This window comes from Aspergillus melleus (assembly GCF_016097325.1).
Source record: "Aspergillus melleus strain CBS 546.65 chromosome Unknown contig2, whole genome shotgun sequence".
In the NCBI taxonomy this organism is placed as follows: Eukaryota; Fungi; Ascomycota; class Eurotiomycetes; order Eurotiales; family Aspergillaceae; genus Aspergillus; species Aspergillus melleus.
The window spans coordinates 79,624-95,038 of NW_025763371.1; the positions used below are offsets into that span (position 1 = coordinate 79,624).

At 48.3% G+C, this 15,415-nt stretch overlaps 5 protein-coding genes across 5 annotated transcripts; 2 read left to right on the top strand and 3 right to left on the bottom strand.

Annotated features, from left to right (window-relative positions):
- Positions 1 to 515: 515 nt before the first annotated feature.
- Positions 516 to 1,594, bottom strand: YIM1 (NAD(P)-dependent alcohol dehydrogenase; the record flags this gene model as incomplete). Its single annotated transcript, XM_046084503.1, has 2 exons — positions 516 to 944; positions 995 to 1,594. The coding sequence occupies 2 exons, from the start codon at positions 1,592 to 1,594 to the stop codon at positions 516 to 518; spliced, it is 1,029 nt and encodes a 342-aa protein (XP_045940466.1).
- Positions 1,595 to 3,620: 2,026 nt separating this feature from the next.
- On the top strand, positions 3,621 to 4,097 carry LDX57_002858 (uncharacterized protein; the record flags this gene model as incomplete). The annotated part of the gene is made up of 1 exon (XM_046084504.1): positions 3,621 to 4,097. The coding sequence occupies one exon, from the start codon at positions 3,621 to 3,623 to the stop codon at positions 4,095 to 4,097; it is 477 nt and encodes a 158-aa protein (XP_045940467.1).
- Positions 4,098 to 5,343: 1,246 nt separating this feature from the next.
- Positions 5,344 to 6,864, bottom strand: LDX57_002859 (uncharacterized protein; the record flags this gene model as incomplete). The annotated part of the gene is made up of 5 exons (XM_046084505.1): positions 5,344 to 5,487; positions 5,552 to 5,697; positions 5,752 to 6,006; positions 6,082 to 6,711; positions 6,768 to 6,864. 5 exons carry the CDS (start codon positions 6,862 to 6,864, stop codon positions 5,344 to 5,346), a joined length of 1,272 nt encoding a protein of 423 aa, XP_045940468.1.
- A 631-nt stretch (positions 6,865 to 7,495) lies between these two features.
- On the top strand, positions 7,496 to 9,176 carry LDX57_002860 (uncharacterized protein; the record flags this gene model as incomplete). Its single annotated transcript, XM_046084506.1, has 3 exons — positions 7,496 to 7,569; positions 7,643 to 8,184; positions 8,275 to 9,176. 3 exons carry the CDS (start codon positions 7,496 to 7,498, stop codon positions 9,174 to 9,176), a joined length of 1,518 nt encoding a protein of 505 aa, XP_045940469.1.
- Positions 9,177 to 11,062: 1,886 nt separating this feature from the next.
- LDX57_002861 (uncharacterized protein) lies at positions 11,063 to 13,766 on the bottom strand (the record flags this gene model as incomplete). Its single annotated transcript, XM_046084507.1, has 2 exons — positions 11,063 to 12,199; positions 12,267 to 13,766. 2 exons carry the CDS (start codon positions 13,764 to 13,766, stop codon positions 11,063 to 11,065), a joined length of 2,637 nt encoding a protein of 878 aa, XP_045940470.1.
- Positions 13,767 to 15,415: the final 1,649 nt, after the last annotated feature.

The following is a 15,415-nucleotide window of genomic DNA, read 5'->3' on the forward strand; positions in this document are numbered from 1 at the left end:
GTAGAATTTAAGACAAGGTACTGTACCTTGAGAGTGAGTATTGCTTATGGAGTGACCTGATTGCTTGATGGGATGATATGATATGCTTTATTATCATCCCAAGTCAGCATGCCGTTGCAGAAACTTAGGTGTAACAGTATACGACTTTATAAAATGCCAACAAGCCTTCCACTGTTGCCTGAATCTTCCTTCCCATTCTACCGACCGAAAAAGGAAAACTGGAAATTAAAATTTGCGAGTGGTACCGGAAATCCACTAGCATTACTATTTGCTGAGCCTGCTGCCTCCGTATCACACACAGGTGAAACACCCCGACAAGGCGTATTCGGCCCTGGCATAAGGTCAGAGCCGAAATCCGAAAACAGATTATCAAGCTAAGGATATCATTATGGCACGGAAGAAAAGCTTGGTTGACCTGTCCCGACAGAGAGTAACCTTCAAATCCGAACCACCTGACAATACTGAAAAGACATGATTGAAGAGTGATAAAGAAAGCAGGTACGCGCATTCTGAACCTAGTCGTCGCGCACTTTGATTACAACCTTACCCCTGGAGCGTTTGGTAGCGATGCGTTCATAGCCGAGCAGTGCATCCTCCATGGCGAAGACAGAGTCGACAGGGATACGTAATTGTCCCTCTTCAACCAGGCGGGCTAGGTAGATCACGTCGTCGCGCAGTGGAGGCGAACTGAGCATGATATAGCGACGGGGTACGCCGCCCAACCAGGCGGGCAACAGGGTATTGAGAAGGATGTGGAATGTTGTCACAAGCATGTTCTCGAGCATACCAATATTGACCAGGGCGCCATCAGCCTTAAGATAATCTGGGGAGTGTACAAAGAGGGGCTGGGCGCCGACGCAATCGAGTATAAAATCGAACGGTTTGTCGCCATACTGATCAGCTAAGAAAGCTGGTAGCGGATCGTGCTTTCGGTAGTCGACAAACTGCGCAGGCGTTAGTCAAGCGGCCAAAATACCAAGCAGACCATTCCTACCTCGTCTACGCCCATGCCGCGCACCATGGCCTCGTTGCCACCGCTGGCCACGCCCACCACCTTCGCACCGCGCAGCTTACAGAGCTGCACGAGCAGAGAACCGACCGAGCCACTGGCCCCGTTGACCAGCACAGTGTGACCCTCTCGCACACCCACCGCGCGGATCATCTTGAGCGCGGCGGACCCGGAGCAGCTAAGGCCCGAAGCCGACGCCATGTCAACCGTTGGGTCAACGCGCGCGACTTGACTACCGGGGAGCCGCACATACTCGGCCAGCACGCCACGGCCCAGGAGTACTTTGAGGGGAAAGGCCTGGAAAGCCACGACGTGCGTTCCCGGGTCGCGTACCTCGGCGGGCGCGCTCTCCCCGGCCGCCACCACCTCACCGGACAGCTCGAGCTCCGGGATGAACGGGCCGGTCAAAGACAGCTTAGGCAGCGCTTTCAAGAACAACTCGCTGTTGACTTGTAGCGACACGTGCGATACGCGGATCAGCACGTCGGGGGATGATTTCGGCGGGACTGCGGGTGTGGGGAAGTCGGAGATCAGCTCGAGGGCGCCGCGGACGGGGCCGCGCCGCATGCCGACCCAGGCGCGCATGGTCGGCGGAATGGTTGCCATTTCTTCCTGCTGGTGTGGAGCCAAAAATGCGAGTTTTTTTTTTTTTTTTCCAAGATGGATTGCTTCAGAGACCAGCAGCTATCTGTGACGAGAACCAGGTGTACACCGTCAGTCCGGTAAGACCACCTTTGCTGTTGGTTTGTTGCCGCTCTTTGTTGGGGCACCAGCGTATTTTAGGAATAACGCATCTCGCTTCCTTCGGGCCCTTGAACAGTTTAGGATCCGAAGGATTCGGAATTGGTGGCTTGGATCAGATAGAATTAGCAGTGACCAGTCCAAAGCACTGCAAGGTAGGCTGTACAATAGTTGGACAACGATAAGTTGGGATTCATTCTAATCAGAAAGCAAAACATCCCTATACTATAGCCTGGATTGAGAGTTTAGGTATTTCCGTCCTTTACTTGTATTCGTTTGTAGAGATCAGCTTGGAATCTCGACCAGTCAAACCGATGTATTGCAATAAGAGAGCGCTGGTGAAGTTGTTTCAAGTGCGAAAATGAGTCACTAATTTAGGTATGGCTTAAAATAGAAACGAAGGGACTGTTGGATTTGTTCAACCCTCAACCCCCAACAAAAGTCCAAAACAGACAACCCGCATTGCGGAGGGCGCCAACCATTCTGGCTGAATTGAGGCGCAGTCCACCCTCAGTCTCGATGGCTTTCCCCGGTGAGACCTTTTCGCGAATCTATTCATTGAAGAACGCCCCTGTCCTATTAGAAGATAGGCCAGGATTAGATAATTGACGACCATAACAGGAAAAAGTAACTCAGAAGTACAGATTGCCCGTCTCGCTGCATGCAAAAGCCCCATGTTGTACTTTATTGCGGAAAGCGTTGATCTGCCGTTTTCGACAGGTAAGAATGCGCTCCAAAGTGTACGTTTTCCAATTCAGAAATCCTGCCAATGCTTGATATTGCTTGGCTCTTACCGTCGACCTACTTTCTAGAGAAAAATCTAAATATAACGCTAGTAATTCTCTAATGCTCCTGCAATATCAGTGCCATGTGGCGCGAAACACGGCCTTGACTTAGCACAGGAAAACTCCGGATTAGAGCCAGGCCTACACTCGCCAGATGCATTCCCTGCCCCGTACACAGCAGGGTTAAGGAACATTGAGAACACGAGACGTCAAGCATATTGACTCATTCTTTCAACCAGCTTTAAATGCGCGATCCAAGTACCATACACTAGAATATGCCCGCTGCATGAGGTAATACACCCACAGTTTCTTTCTTGGAGCGCCTGACAGCGTCTGGGCTCAGGAGAAGATCTCTTTGTGTCAAACTGTATTACCCTCCCTCACTGGGGAATGGGGCTATGTACATGTATGCCTGATGGATAAGACCTATCATTGCCCGTTATATGGTGTAACAAGAGAGGGGCCTACGTACGTGTCCATCTGAACCTGTTGGATGACTAATAGTCGCCCACATAGCTGCGAGTCTAGCTAGGGTGTTCCCTCCAGCAGTGCCATATCATCATGTTAAGGCAATATGAAATTTCATGGATGGCCTATCGATGTCGAGCTTTTGACGTCGGCGTTGCCGACTGCGACTGGAAAGAGTGCTTTTGGCCTCGACAGGAGGGATCCAATAGAAGGCCGTGGGTCCTGACGTACATAATATATAATAATAAATAAATTATTGGAAAAAAGCTGAGGGTGTGTATACCATATTAAAATAGCTAATTGACGGCAATTTGGAAGATCAGCCCCCTGGGTATTTAGTCCCCAGACGGCCCTGGGCGGCTGTGACTACTATAAGGATGAATGACAGCTGTTACAATTAATCCCACAACCAACTTTTTGCATCGTCCAAACGTTATTTTAACCTCGTTGGAGCAAGGCCACTTTATAGCCCGTCGATAGTCACGGAGAAACCTCTTCGAATAGGTTCCGCTGGTATGCGTTCCTCGATTGCCACACGCAATAGAGAAGTAAGATACTGACAAGGCAGACATTCCATATAGAACCAAAGGATGAATCAGACCACGACCTCCTGCTATATGCCGAGTGCTCTGCAAACAATCACCGGCCATGAAGATATTGACCTTTTCGATGAAGGGTTTGGTGGACGGATGCGCCTGACAGAACGCTACGGCAGGAATCCAAACCCCACTGCTGGGTCGCCCCGTTATGACTTTAAAGATCTCGCATCGGCGGCAAACGACAAGACAGGCTGGTCTGGACGATCCAGACCACTATCTATGCCGTCCATCCCATCGACGTTGCGCCCGGAGCAGATCGATCAGGAGCCAGGGGTATCCCACCTTGGGGACATGCAACAAACCTGGTACAACACCCAACCAAGTTCTCCAACCAGTAGTCCGAATACGGGTCTCTACAATGGCAACCCATTTGCCAGCTCATCGGGAATATGCTACGACTCTATGTGGTCGACCACTCGAGCGATTTCTTATAATAGCTTGGGTGCCCTGAGTGGAGTAGATGAGTATAGGTGCGTGCCCACTATGCGTCGTTAATTCCTAATAAGCCAACCTGTTCCTCAAGGGCGGACGTTAAAGCCCCGTTGTTTGTCTGCAAGTGGGAAGGATGTAGCTACACGCGGGGCTTCAACCGAGAGATGGACCTAATTCGCCATGTTCGAAGCTTGCATATCTCGCCCGGATCGTACAGGTGTTGTGTGCGAAGATGCTCTAAGATATTTAACAGGAAGGACAAACTGAAGGAGCACCTTGACAAAGCTCATTCTGATCAGCTATAGAGGTTTGATCATGGGAGACATTGCTCACTGTTTTCGTCGTCTTTGTCTTGTGATGATAACTGTCTTTCGATTTATCTCTTGTTCGTCTTTGTAGTTACCAGGGACCATTCGCTTATATTCTGTTAAAAGAGCTATACTGAATATTCGCAAGCACCACGTGTCAGTTGTTCCGTTCTACGTGTGAATTAATTGCTTTCATAATTTTCTTCGATAGCGCTAGAACCACTACCAATAATTGGCATTGAAAGATTTACACAAGTAATCGTTAACAGCCAAGTCCGCCATGAATGGTGGTAGTGGATTACGATATCGCCAAATCCCAACTAATAAACAACCGGTGACTTCTTGTTGCACTGTCCGCACAGACGAAAAGACATGCGCCATCTGAATTCGAGAAGAAATGCTTAATTTTTGTATGAACCTCATCGAGGTCTGCTTTCCAAGCCCAAAGGTTGTGGGTTTAGAATGCACCCATGTCGCCGACCGATAACGCTATTCATGATGCTCTCGTCTTCAGCCTCATGGGAAGACCGCCTTTAATTCCCTGTAGAGATGGTGAAATTAGTACTCAATCGTAGCGATCCAGTTACGAAGAGAAAAGAAGCATACCATATTCAAGGCAGCGAGGGGCTCATAGGTCTTAACGGTATCGGTCAAAATAACGTCGAAATGTTGGAGGATCGCAGAAACGATAGCGATGCCTTCATAGGTGGCCAGGGCTCGGCCTAGACAGCTTCGAGGTCCGGCGTTCCATGAATGATACTCTAAATAATATCGCGTTAGTTAGTCGGAGTTATCCACAAGGACATGGATGTATTACTAAAAGGGCTGTAGGAGATACTCTCCCCATTGTCTTTAAACCACCTGTACGGATTGAAGACAGCGGCATCTTCCCCCCAGACTTGCGGCATTCGAGACAGCACATAATTTTGATAACTCACAATATCACCTCTAGATAATAAACAGACTGATTAGAGAAATGCCTAGGAGGCGCGATAGTGAGCCTACTTCTTAATATGTCGAGGAGGCATGTTGAGTTCAGGCACGGCAGGAAGAGTGTCATCCTGCGCCGCCTCCATTTGACCAGCTGGAGAAACAGTGTTAAGGCGCGCGTTCTCGTCCCACATCGCATTCGTGAAGCGCAATTTCTGTGTACTATTAGGTCTGGAGGACGATGCGAGATGTCTATCTAGGCTTTAGTGAGGAACATACCGGGGCATCCCCATAACCCAGAAAGCCACTTGTAAATCCGAGCTCCTCAGCTTCGGCTCTGATCTTGTTGGCGGCATCTAGATGTTTGTTGTCTCGGTGATGGATTTCCTTCATAAGCCATGAGATGCTGTATGCAGTCGTGTCACCTAGTTGCATGAAACCGTTAACGAACAACTCAGATGCCCGAGGATAGAACTTACGGCCTGCAGATAGGAACGCAAAGACCATGCCACCGAGAGTATACAAGTCCTGAGTCGATTGCAAAAAGAGGTCCAGAAGGTCCACGCCGGCCTCTGGGTTGGGCTTGTAGCCTTGCCGCATTGCGTCAAGACGTCTCTGGATAAGACCATCAATCTGTTCGTAGAAAAGATCGACCGCTCTCTGACTGATGTTATGTTCGCCGGATAGTTTCTCATTCAGCTTCCATAGAGGGTCACGGCGCCGCCGGTCGAACACTGTCGGACAGAGGGTACGGATATTAGTTGTCGTAAAGTCGGGGCGGGAGCTTGGGTAGGACGGGAATCACATACAATAGTTGGCTTCATCAAATGCTTTCACATAAGCAGGCTTTGACTTAAGACTCTCTACATTCTCGGACAATATGTATAAAGCCATCTCTTCTTCGTGGAAGGCAATGCGAAGGAAGAGACAGAACATTAGACGACTCATCAGTTCTTGGAAGTCGAACTCTTCCTCCTGCTTTGCTAGGTTGGATAGAAGCTTCATGAGCACCCCAATCCAGTGGTGAAGAGATCTGGTGATGTGTCTCTCAAAGTTTTGCTTGCTAAATGCTCGTGTCGCAGCCTTGCGCTGTAGTTGCCAAGCCTGGCCATCTGAAATAAAGATGCTCGACCGGTGGAGAGCCTGAAACACATTGCGCGTAAAGGCACCGCGAATGTAGTTCTTGCTATTATGCTTTTGGATATGCTCGAGATAGGTTGGATGGTTGATGATATGTAAGCGGAAGAAAGGAATCGTCATCTCGTAGGCAGGTCCATATCTTCGGTATAAGGAAAACCAGGCCATACAGCTCGCAGCACCTCCGGTCTGAAGCTCTTGAACACTGCCCCGGAAGGGCTTGCCTTTGGGCCCGGTGATCCATTTTGAATTGGCAGAAGAAGACGCCCAAAACCCTTTGTTGCGGTACATCCAGCAGATCACTTGAGCACACGTAAGCACTTGACATCCTTATAAAAGGAATAAGAAACGAACATACAAGTGATTGTGAGGAGGGCGATCAATGATGCAACCTTGGCCGCCGCAACTATAAGGGCTCGCTGAGCTGGCAGGGCCTCCGTGAAAACGATACTCATCTTGTTCAGGTTGAATCTCGACTGGGAACGATATTAACGTGCTTATCATCTGGACAGCGGAATGCTCGTCATGCAAGCTGACCCATGCTACTCTTTTCAAGCTTGCCACCGTTTCCTGGATATTTATGTTCTCCACTTGCGACATTTCCGAAGCAAGGGACACAAGAGACGTAAGGATTACCCGGCTCGGATAAGACAAAAGGACAACACGAAGGCGTTCAAGACCTACCCCGCGAAAGTTCCAGGTGGTTAATTGCTTGATGTGCACGCTAGCGCCATAATCCATCTGGACTTGACGTCTGGGTAGGAAGTACGGATGGTCCACAAGGCCTCCCCAGCTGATGGTCAATCCGATACCGGATAGGATGGCTATTCTCGGATGCCTCGTTGGACGCTGCTTCTCGACCGAATGATACATGCGCCCCTCTAATCTCTGGGGTCTCCAGGTTCTGGGGTCGTATTTTGCGGGGAAATTTAGTTGCCGCAGCGGCTTGGACAAACCGTGATACAAATAGCCCTTGGAAAGTCGATGAAGAAAAAATGCTCCCGATTCCTGGATCTCCCTAACTACTGATTTTGTCTCCATTGCAGCACCTAGTACCAAGTCTGTATTGGTAGAGCCACCGCAAAGATGGTACAGCAGAGGGGCCACTTGGGTAACTCCTTCCGATCACTGACTATAGCTATGGGCATCTCCATGGCCGGGTTCGTACTCTACCGCTTACCTCTCATTCGAATTTTTATCGTGGACTGTCTGAAATTAATGACCTCTGGATAGACTGCTCTACGGTCTCGATAGTGGCATAATTGCGTCTACCATGGCCCATGAAACATTCACGGAATACTTTCTCAAAAACTCCCCGGACAGCTCTGTTGCTCAAGGGGGCATTGTCTGCAGCTATTACGCGGGATCCTGCCTTGGAAGCGCCATGGCTTCCTGGTCCATGGATGCCTTATCCCGTCGCTGGTCAATCCTTCTCGGCTCTGTTGTTTCCATAGTTGGCGCTATCATACAGGCTGTCTCTCAAAACATACCCATGATGGTTGTGGGTCGTCTCTGTTCAGGCTTCTCGACGGGAATGGTATATTCCGTGGCTCCCGTATATCTCTCGGAGCTTGCACCGCCCGAGAACAGAGGCTTTCTAGTCGGGTTGAAAGGTTTGATGAACACAGTTGGCTACTTTCTGGCTGGCTGGATTGGCTACGCCGGTGCATTTGCCCAGGGCGATTTACAGTGGCGGATCCCCCTTGCTATGCAAGCCCCACCGGCAGCGGTGCTGGCCATACTCACCTTCCTCCTTCCATATTCGCCGCGTTGGTGTAAGTTTGCCCCTGATTTCCCCCAATTCTATGACAACTACCCGGATGTAATGAGATTGCGTCCTAGGATCGGGCTAATAGTATCGGCAGTAATGATGAAGCAGCGCTACGAAAGTGCCAAACATGTTATGTACTATTTACATGAGCAGCGCGGGTCAGAATTTATCGAACATGAATTTTCTGAAATGTATGCACAAATCCGGCTGGAAAGTGCACGAAAGGAAAAATCACCGTTCCTGATGCTATTTACAAGACGCTTTATGCGACGCACACTGCTGGGCTGTCTGATCATCAATATGGCCAAGCTGTCTGGTACCAGCGTCATTCAAAACTATCAAGCAATCATGTACCAGTCATTGGGCTTCGAAGGTCGTAAAGTGCTTCTTATCACCGCACTTTATGGTTTTTTAGCGATGGCCGCGCAGTTGATTAGTATTTTCACACTCTCCGACCACTGGCCACGTCGGAGGACAGTGATATGCGGAGAAGCTTCAGTGATTATGTGCCTCTCCATTCTTACGCCGCTGTCGAGAGAGTTTCCAGACGATCACAACTTGTCGGGCAGTCGCGCAGGCGTGGCCTTCATTTTTCTTTTCTCCTTTTGCTGGGCATTTTTCTTCAACTCTGTCATGTGGGTAATCGTATCCGAGATTTTCCCGCTGGACCTTCGAGCCACCGGCGTCGGCTTTGCAATGTTTACACAGTCTGTGACAGCAATTTGGCTGAGTTTTGCCGCGAGTATTGCGTTTGACAAGATCAAATGGCGCTTTTATTTCGTGTTCATTGGCACCAACCTGTTTGCCATCACAGCGTACTACTTCTTTCTACCGGAAACCAACCAGTTGACACTGGAGGAAATAGGGGCGAAGTTCGGCGATGTGGTATCTGAGCCGGTGGTGAAGAGCTTGGATGACGCTGATGGTAGACCGACCGCCCCCATTGAAATCGGAAAGACCGAGGGAACCGAGCACATCGAATTTGCTCGGAGATAACAGGTACAATACTGGACTACTATCTATTGAATCCAAACAATTTACACCGGAGGCTAAATATGTCGACGCGACTATTTATGCCCGAATTCTTGGAAATATGACTAGTTACTGTCTGAAGTCCTTCGTTGAGTACAATCAGCACCTCAAAAGAGTTCATATTTTAAGACTGGTGAAGCCTTACTCAGATCAGATGTAAGTATTGCCAGTCACAACGAGCGTGTAGTTGTGTTCATCGCTCTTCTAACCGACCCTCCATTCCCGGACAGACACGTAGTCAGGTCGCCGATCAAAGAGGGCAAATGATATCACTCTTCCGTAAAGAGCTCAACAAGTGAAGAACAATAGGCTCTGTTATGGCTCCGCCAAAGAACTGCAGCGTGGACTAGATCCAATATTAACAGTGTGGTGTGTAAACAGCACTGCATCATTGGGCACGGTGTAGTAGACTCCAACCGATATCGGCCTTGCTCTGGAATGATCAGCACAAGCTCACTTTTGTAAGTTGCAACCCCGCATCATCGTCACACCTAACCCGAGTTAAGACATTAGGTAATAAGCTACAGGCCAGGGGGTATTTTCAATCAACTCATCTGACCTTATGGCAGAATCCGGAGAAAGCGACGTTTCCGAAGCTTCGGATGTCCATTTCCTAATCGGGGCTAATCTACTTCCGGGTTTTATGACTATCAATGAGAGTGCACCGACACCAGCCGAAGGTGCAGGGCAAGGACACAATGACAGAATGCTAAATTCAGGGAGTATAATGTTAAGCTAAGACGTTAGTGAAGACAGGTCAAATATCCCAAAAACGTGCGCAACTTGGTGGTTGCAACATGGAGTTTGAGGCAAGATCTCACCTTGAGTGAAAAGGACAGGGAATTTTTCAAGGTACCAACTTTCCAAAATTCTGATCAAGTAGTATCCGTTTATCAATCATGGGAATAAGTAGGCTGTCATTTCACTCGCCCACAGCCCGAGCTATTGTGGATTACCTGTGTCTGATCATGTTACTAGCCTACGACGTGCATGAATACATCTTCGAGGTAATTGATTAAAGCTGTTATTGAATCTTTGGGCTAGTCCCGGTCGGTTTGAGTTCATGTATGATAGTAAATGGCATGGCTTTAGCATCCTGGATGGGACTTGGTCTTGCTTGGAGAGGGCGGAAAAGACGCGACAAAAGCATTCGAGGATGTCCAGCATAGCGATGAGGCGAATAAATTGATGGAGCAGTATCTGGTTGGGTGTTGCTCTAGGGTAAGTTATCTGGTACAGGGTGCTGCTGTCTTACACCTACTAACGTCCTTCGTCTGCTCGCTGGCCAAGGAACCCTTGCAGATTTAGAATTCTGATCCGATCGTGAAACCTAAAGGCGAGAAGCCATACAAAAGGCGCGTCTTCCTCCTGTGTTAGAATGATACGATGAAAAATAATTGATCGAACCATCAGACCGCTTGCCATACCCTTTCTGTCCATTCTCGGAGAAACGTGTTTAGTTCTCTTTCTAAGATATTTTTACCAAGGTATCACGAATCAATGGGCCCGAATAAACCATATCTAAAAGACCGATCGCTTTTGTCCCCCACAATCTACTGCAATCGCTGAGATAGTTTTACGATGTAGATTGCAAGCTTGGCTGTGACTAGCAGACATTTAAACGTTTGAACATGTGCTAGAGTGGCTAAGTCGTTTCACTTACACAGATTAAGGTATTATATCGGAAGCTGGAAGAATTCATTTGTTGAGGTGCTCTATTCGACTATGTGGTCTATCAACACAATGACTTAATGTGATGAAACCTATTCACAGATTGAGCTCAGAGAAAATTATACTGCATTGTTAATTCATTCTAATTCCGTATACCCTATGCAAAACATGCGAGTACACTATGCGATGGCCCAGTCCTGTCGCCACGAGTCGACAAACTTTTTGATGATGCCACTAGAAGATAAATTCACACCACCCCTCAGAGAGGGACAGATCTCTTCTGTCAGGTCAGTGCTGTAGACCAGGCCTGCCCGGCTTCCCTCGTTGTCATATTTCCCAGCATAAAATTCGGTCAGCTTGACGGTCGGGTTTTTGGCAGGGTTTTGTTCGCCTGTTCTCAAACGCCTGATCCATTCTCTCTTATCCACCATATCGAAATTGAGACCCGCATCTCGAAGAGCCGGGAGAAGGTCATTTGTCCAGTGAAAGACAGAGGGATTCAAAACATGATATACAACATCAGGATCCTCAGAGTACTGTCTGGCTTTGACAGCACTGTCTTCCTGTGGAGGCTCCAGCGCACTCAGCTCCAACACTGCCTGGGCGACAATATCGACCGGGGTCCACGAAGGTGTTTCATCGAGGGCTGGTAATGCCCCAAGGGTAATGGCGCTTCGAATCATCAAAGGGATACCTTCCTGGGGATTCCAGCGACCATACACAGTATCACCCACGATCTGTCCAACGCGAAGCACTTTGGCAATCATGCCGGTTTGTTCGGCGGCAGCATGGACTATGTGCTCAGCGACTAGTTTCGATCTGGCGTAACCCATAGGGTGAGCGTGTGATAAGTCTAAGACAGGCCCTTCGGTGATCTTAGCTGGTAGAGGAGTACCGGCGGCGGTCGAAGTCGAGGAGCAGAAATAAAAGTCGGCTGGAGATTGCCGATAAGAGGAGAGGCATAGATCGATTAGGTGTCGCACGCCGGCAATATGCTGCTCCTCAAAACTGCGTACTCCGATGTTGAAATTTACCACCCAAGCACTGTGAATAACCTTGGTGAGTGTGCCTCGAAGCTCGTAGATAACATCTGAAGCCAGGCCTAGGTCTGATCTGGAGAGATCTGAAGGCAAGGCCCGAACTTTTGATAGATAATGCATTGGTAGTTGCCTGGCAGACAAGGTAGAGACTACCCTGTCCAGCGCAGCATCTGCTGATGGGGCTCGGACTAGGCAGTATGCCCTTCTGATGGACGGCTTTGGAAGGATCTTTGAGAGTATGTAGCAACCAAGCGAGCCAGTGACACCGGTAAGAAGCTAAGGGGGTTAGTCAGAAGTGAACATATATGGTGTTCGGATAACGAGGGAGGAGACAGGAACCAACCACTACTTCATCATTCTCGAATGTTGGTTTCTGAAAGCTCGAGTACTTCTTGATGAGTTCGCCCATGATTTCAACGTCGCCCTTTGTATCACCTTGCTCCCCCGTTCTCAGGCTGTGCAAATGAACTGCCAAGTTCTTGGTATTGCCAAATTCATACAAGACATTTTGATTGAGATGGCCTTGTCCAAGATCTAAATGCCTCTTGATAATGCCATAAGCTTTCATGGCTTGCAGACTGTCCATACCGGCCGTAAAAAAATCCATGTTGGGCTCGATATGACTGAGACCCAGATCTCGCTGGATGAGACCGGTCAAAAAGTCTTCTATTCCAGTGATGCTCAAAGCTAGTTTCATTCCGGATGCTTGGTCTGGAGCAAGATTATTTGACCCATTTGCACGATCAAATAAGCTGTTGATCTCCCCTTCAAAGTGATTGTAGCATGCTTTCCGAATTAACGTGCCCTTCTCTGTTTGAGGATACCAGACAGAGACAGGAAGTATTCCGACCATATCTTTTGAAATCTGACTGAAGCCCTCGGCATTTAAATTTGCAGCAACGATGTCTGGCCACACTTCATCCAATATCTGTCTCTTATCCAATCCTCGCGCATGTTCACTGGGCATAATGAGCAGTCCTGGTAACAGCCTGCCAACACCAACCACGAGCACTTCCTTGACCAACCTGTTTTGCCTAATCCGATGCTCTATCGGAATTGGGAGAACTTTCTCACCATTCATCAGATTGACTCGGTCATCAAGGCGGCCGACGTACTTCCAACGGTCCGGCAGGCTAGGATGTTTCACGAAGCGGTCGCTGGTCCGATAGGAATTGGGCGGATTGTCCGAATTGCTTTTGTTTTTGGAAGGCAGGCCATCCAGCACAACACACTCGAAGGTATCATCGTCAAGAGGGTCAAAAATTAAATATGGCGCGGCAGTCGGCAATGGTCGGAGATAATCCCATTCCTTGTCATTAAATGGCCTATCCGAAGTCATGACTTGACCGAGCTCGGTGGCACCGTAATGACTTTTCAGATGAACGCCGGCCTCGACTAGCTTATCTCCCAAATCATCGGGACAGCTGCTCCCCCCGAACAGGACTTGCTTGGGACCTGCTAATGCCTCAATTCCACCATCCGTCTCAGCAATGAGTTTCAATGCATACGGCACACAGTGGAGACTCTCGGGCTTGATGCTCCTCAATGCCTTAACTAAGTGCCCCCCGGTCAATGGCAACGAAGCGTTGTACAAAGAAATTGGCTTGCCCTTAAACACTGCTCGAAAGAACATGCTTACTCCGTGACCGTGGTAGAACGGCAGTGTCACAAAGTAGGACTCATAGGCCTTGCCAACTGTGTAGTTCGAGATGCCGGATTTGTGCGTACTAGGTATTGCTTTGGGTAGACCACTTGACCCAGAAGAGTGGATTATGTACGCTATTTTGGTGCTATCTTCGACGGTGCTCTTGAACCGATACTCTGAAGATTTGGTGCAGCGCATATATTCGGCTTGAGTTGTGAAGACGAATGATTGTAAACGACTGCTTCGCGTACGCAGCTCAGAAACCGACTTGAGTAAGGCCGGTATATCTGCATGTACAATATGGTTGCAGTTTGTTTGATCGAGAAGGCTCAGATAGGCTTCTGTACTGAGTCGTGTCGAAAGATAGAAGATAGTGTACCCCATGCGAGCTAGAGCGAAGACAGCAACAACATAATCAAGATTGGCTGGGCCTAAGAGAGCAACGACTGGATTCTTTTTTGACGTTATTGTTCCACAATGAGCGAGCCCTTGGTGTTGCAGATCTTGCATGGCCCCGTTTACGAAGCAATCGAATTGTCTTGCAGTGTAATAGACATATGACTCCGCCGTGTGTGGATTGGCAGGGTATCCAATCAAGGGAAAATCTGGGGTCGATCGACATCTTTCAATCAAAACTTCTTCAAGTCTGTAGAATGTGTCTTCTGCTTTTTGCGGAGTTTTTCGATGCTCGACCGTAACCGGGAGGGATGATGCTACCTCCTGGTACAAGCCTACTTCGGCAATTGGGGGTGACATGGTGTGGAGCTGTTGGGTATATGTTCACAAAAGGATTCTCGTCTCTGTCGCTAAGGTATTTGTTTTTGATGAGCAAAAAAGGCACAAGAATTTGAAAGACAAAGAATTGAAAGGCATTCCCACCGTAGAAAGGGGAAGCACAAGTACATATAATGAACCAAGGACAAGGAGAAGAAAGAACCGAGGGGTTAATATACCATGGATATGAGTGACTGGGAAACCTGAAGGACTGGATAGCAATACAAGCCAAAGGATATCCATAAGTCAACCAGTCCTTCATCTATAGAGGGAAAGTACCCAAAGGGGTTATTGAATTCCGAGTGCGTTGTCGGATAGGAATTGCCTATAAGAGCCAAATTGCCTTTTACCGGAAAAAGACTCATCCTTACGGCGAGATGCTCAGGAAGAGACTCCAAGATTAGATGATAGGACAAGAAGAGGAAGATCCTAGACACGACCTGGTGAATCATAAAAGGCTTATAGCAGATGTTATAACTGAGCGGTATGTTCGAAACCATCAATTAATACTTAGCTTCAATGGTATTTAGAAGGACGAGGGTGCTAAACACTAATGATTTGCACTTTAAACGTGTTGTGGTCAAATAATCATGAACTATTTCGTAATGACATAAAATAGAGGACGTGGGCGCTGGCACGGTATCTGCGTAAGCTCTGGATGTGTTCAATAAATTGTCCTCTGACGTCATATTATTGGCGGCATTTCCGAATTTTGCGGGGTAAGCTTTTCCGAAGGATCGTCGGATCAGACTGTAGACCTTCATCAAGGAATGTCAGTTTTGAAACTTAAGTGTGTTCCATTTCGAGGCGGTAAATCGAACTTTAAAGATAGCCACAATCGACAGTGAGTACCACATCCTGTGTAATACATCAAGTGCCATACTCGACCGCAATTACGCCTAAATCTGCGGACTTATTAGGACCCACGTGGCAGGATGGATGTTTCTGATAGACACGAGGGTGCGTTTCAATCTGTTCGCCAAAACCAGCGTTACACCTGATTTTGGGGGCTCACGCAAGTGCCGGATCTAAGAACTCACATCCAGCATGCTTAGTTGACGTGTCGTCTAGAA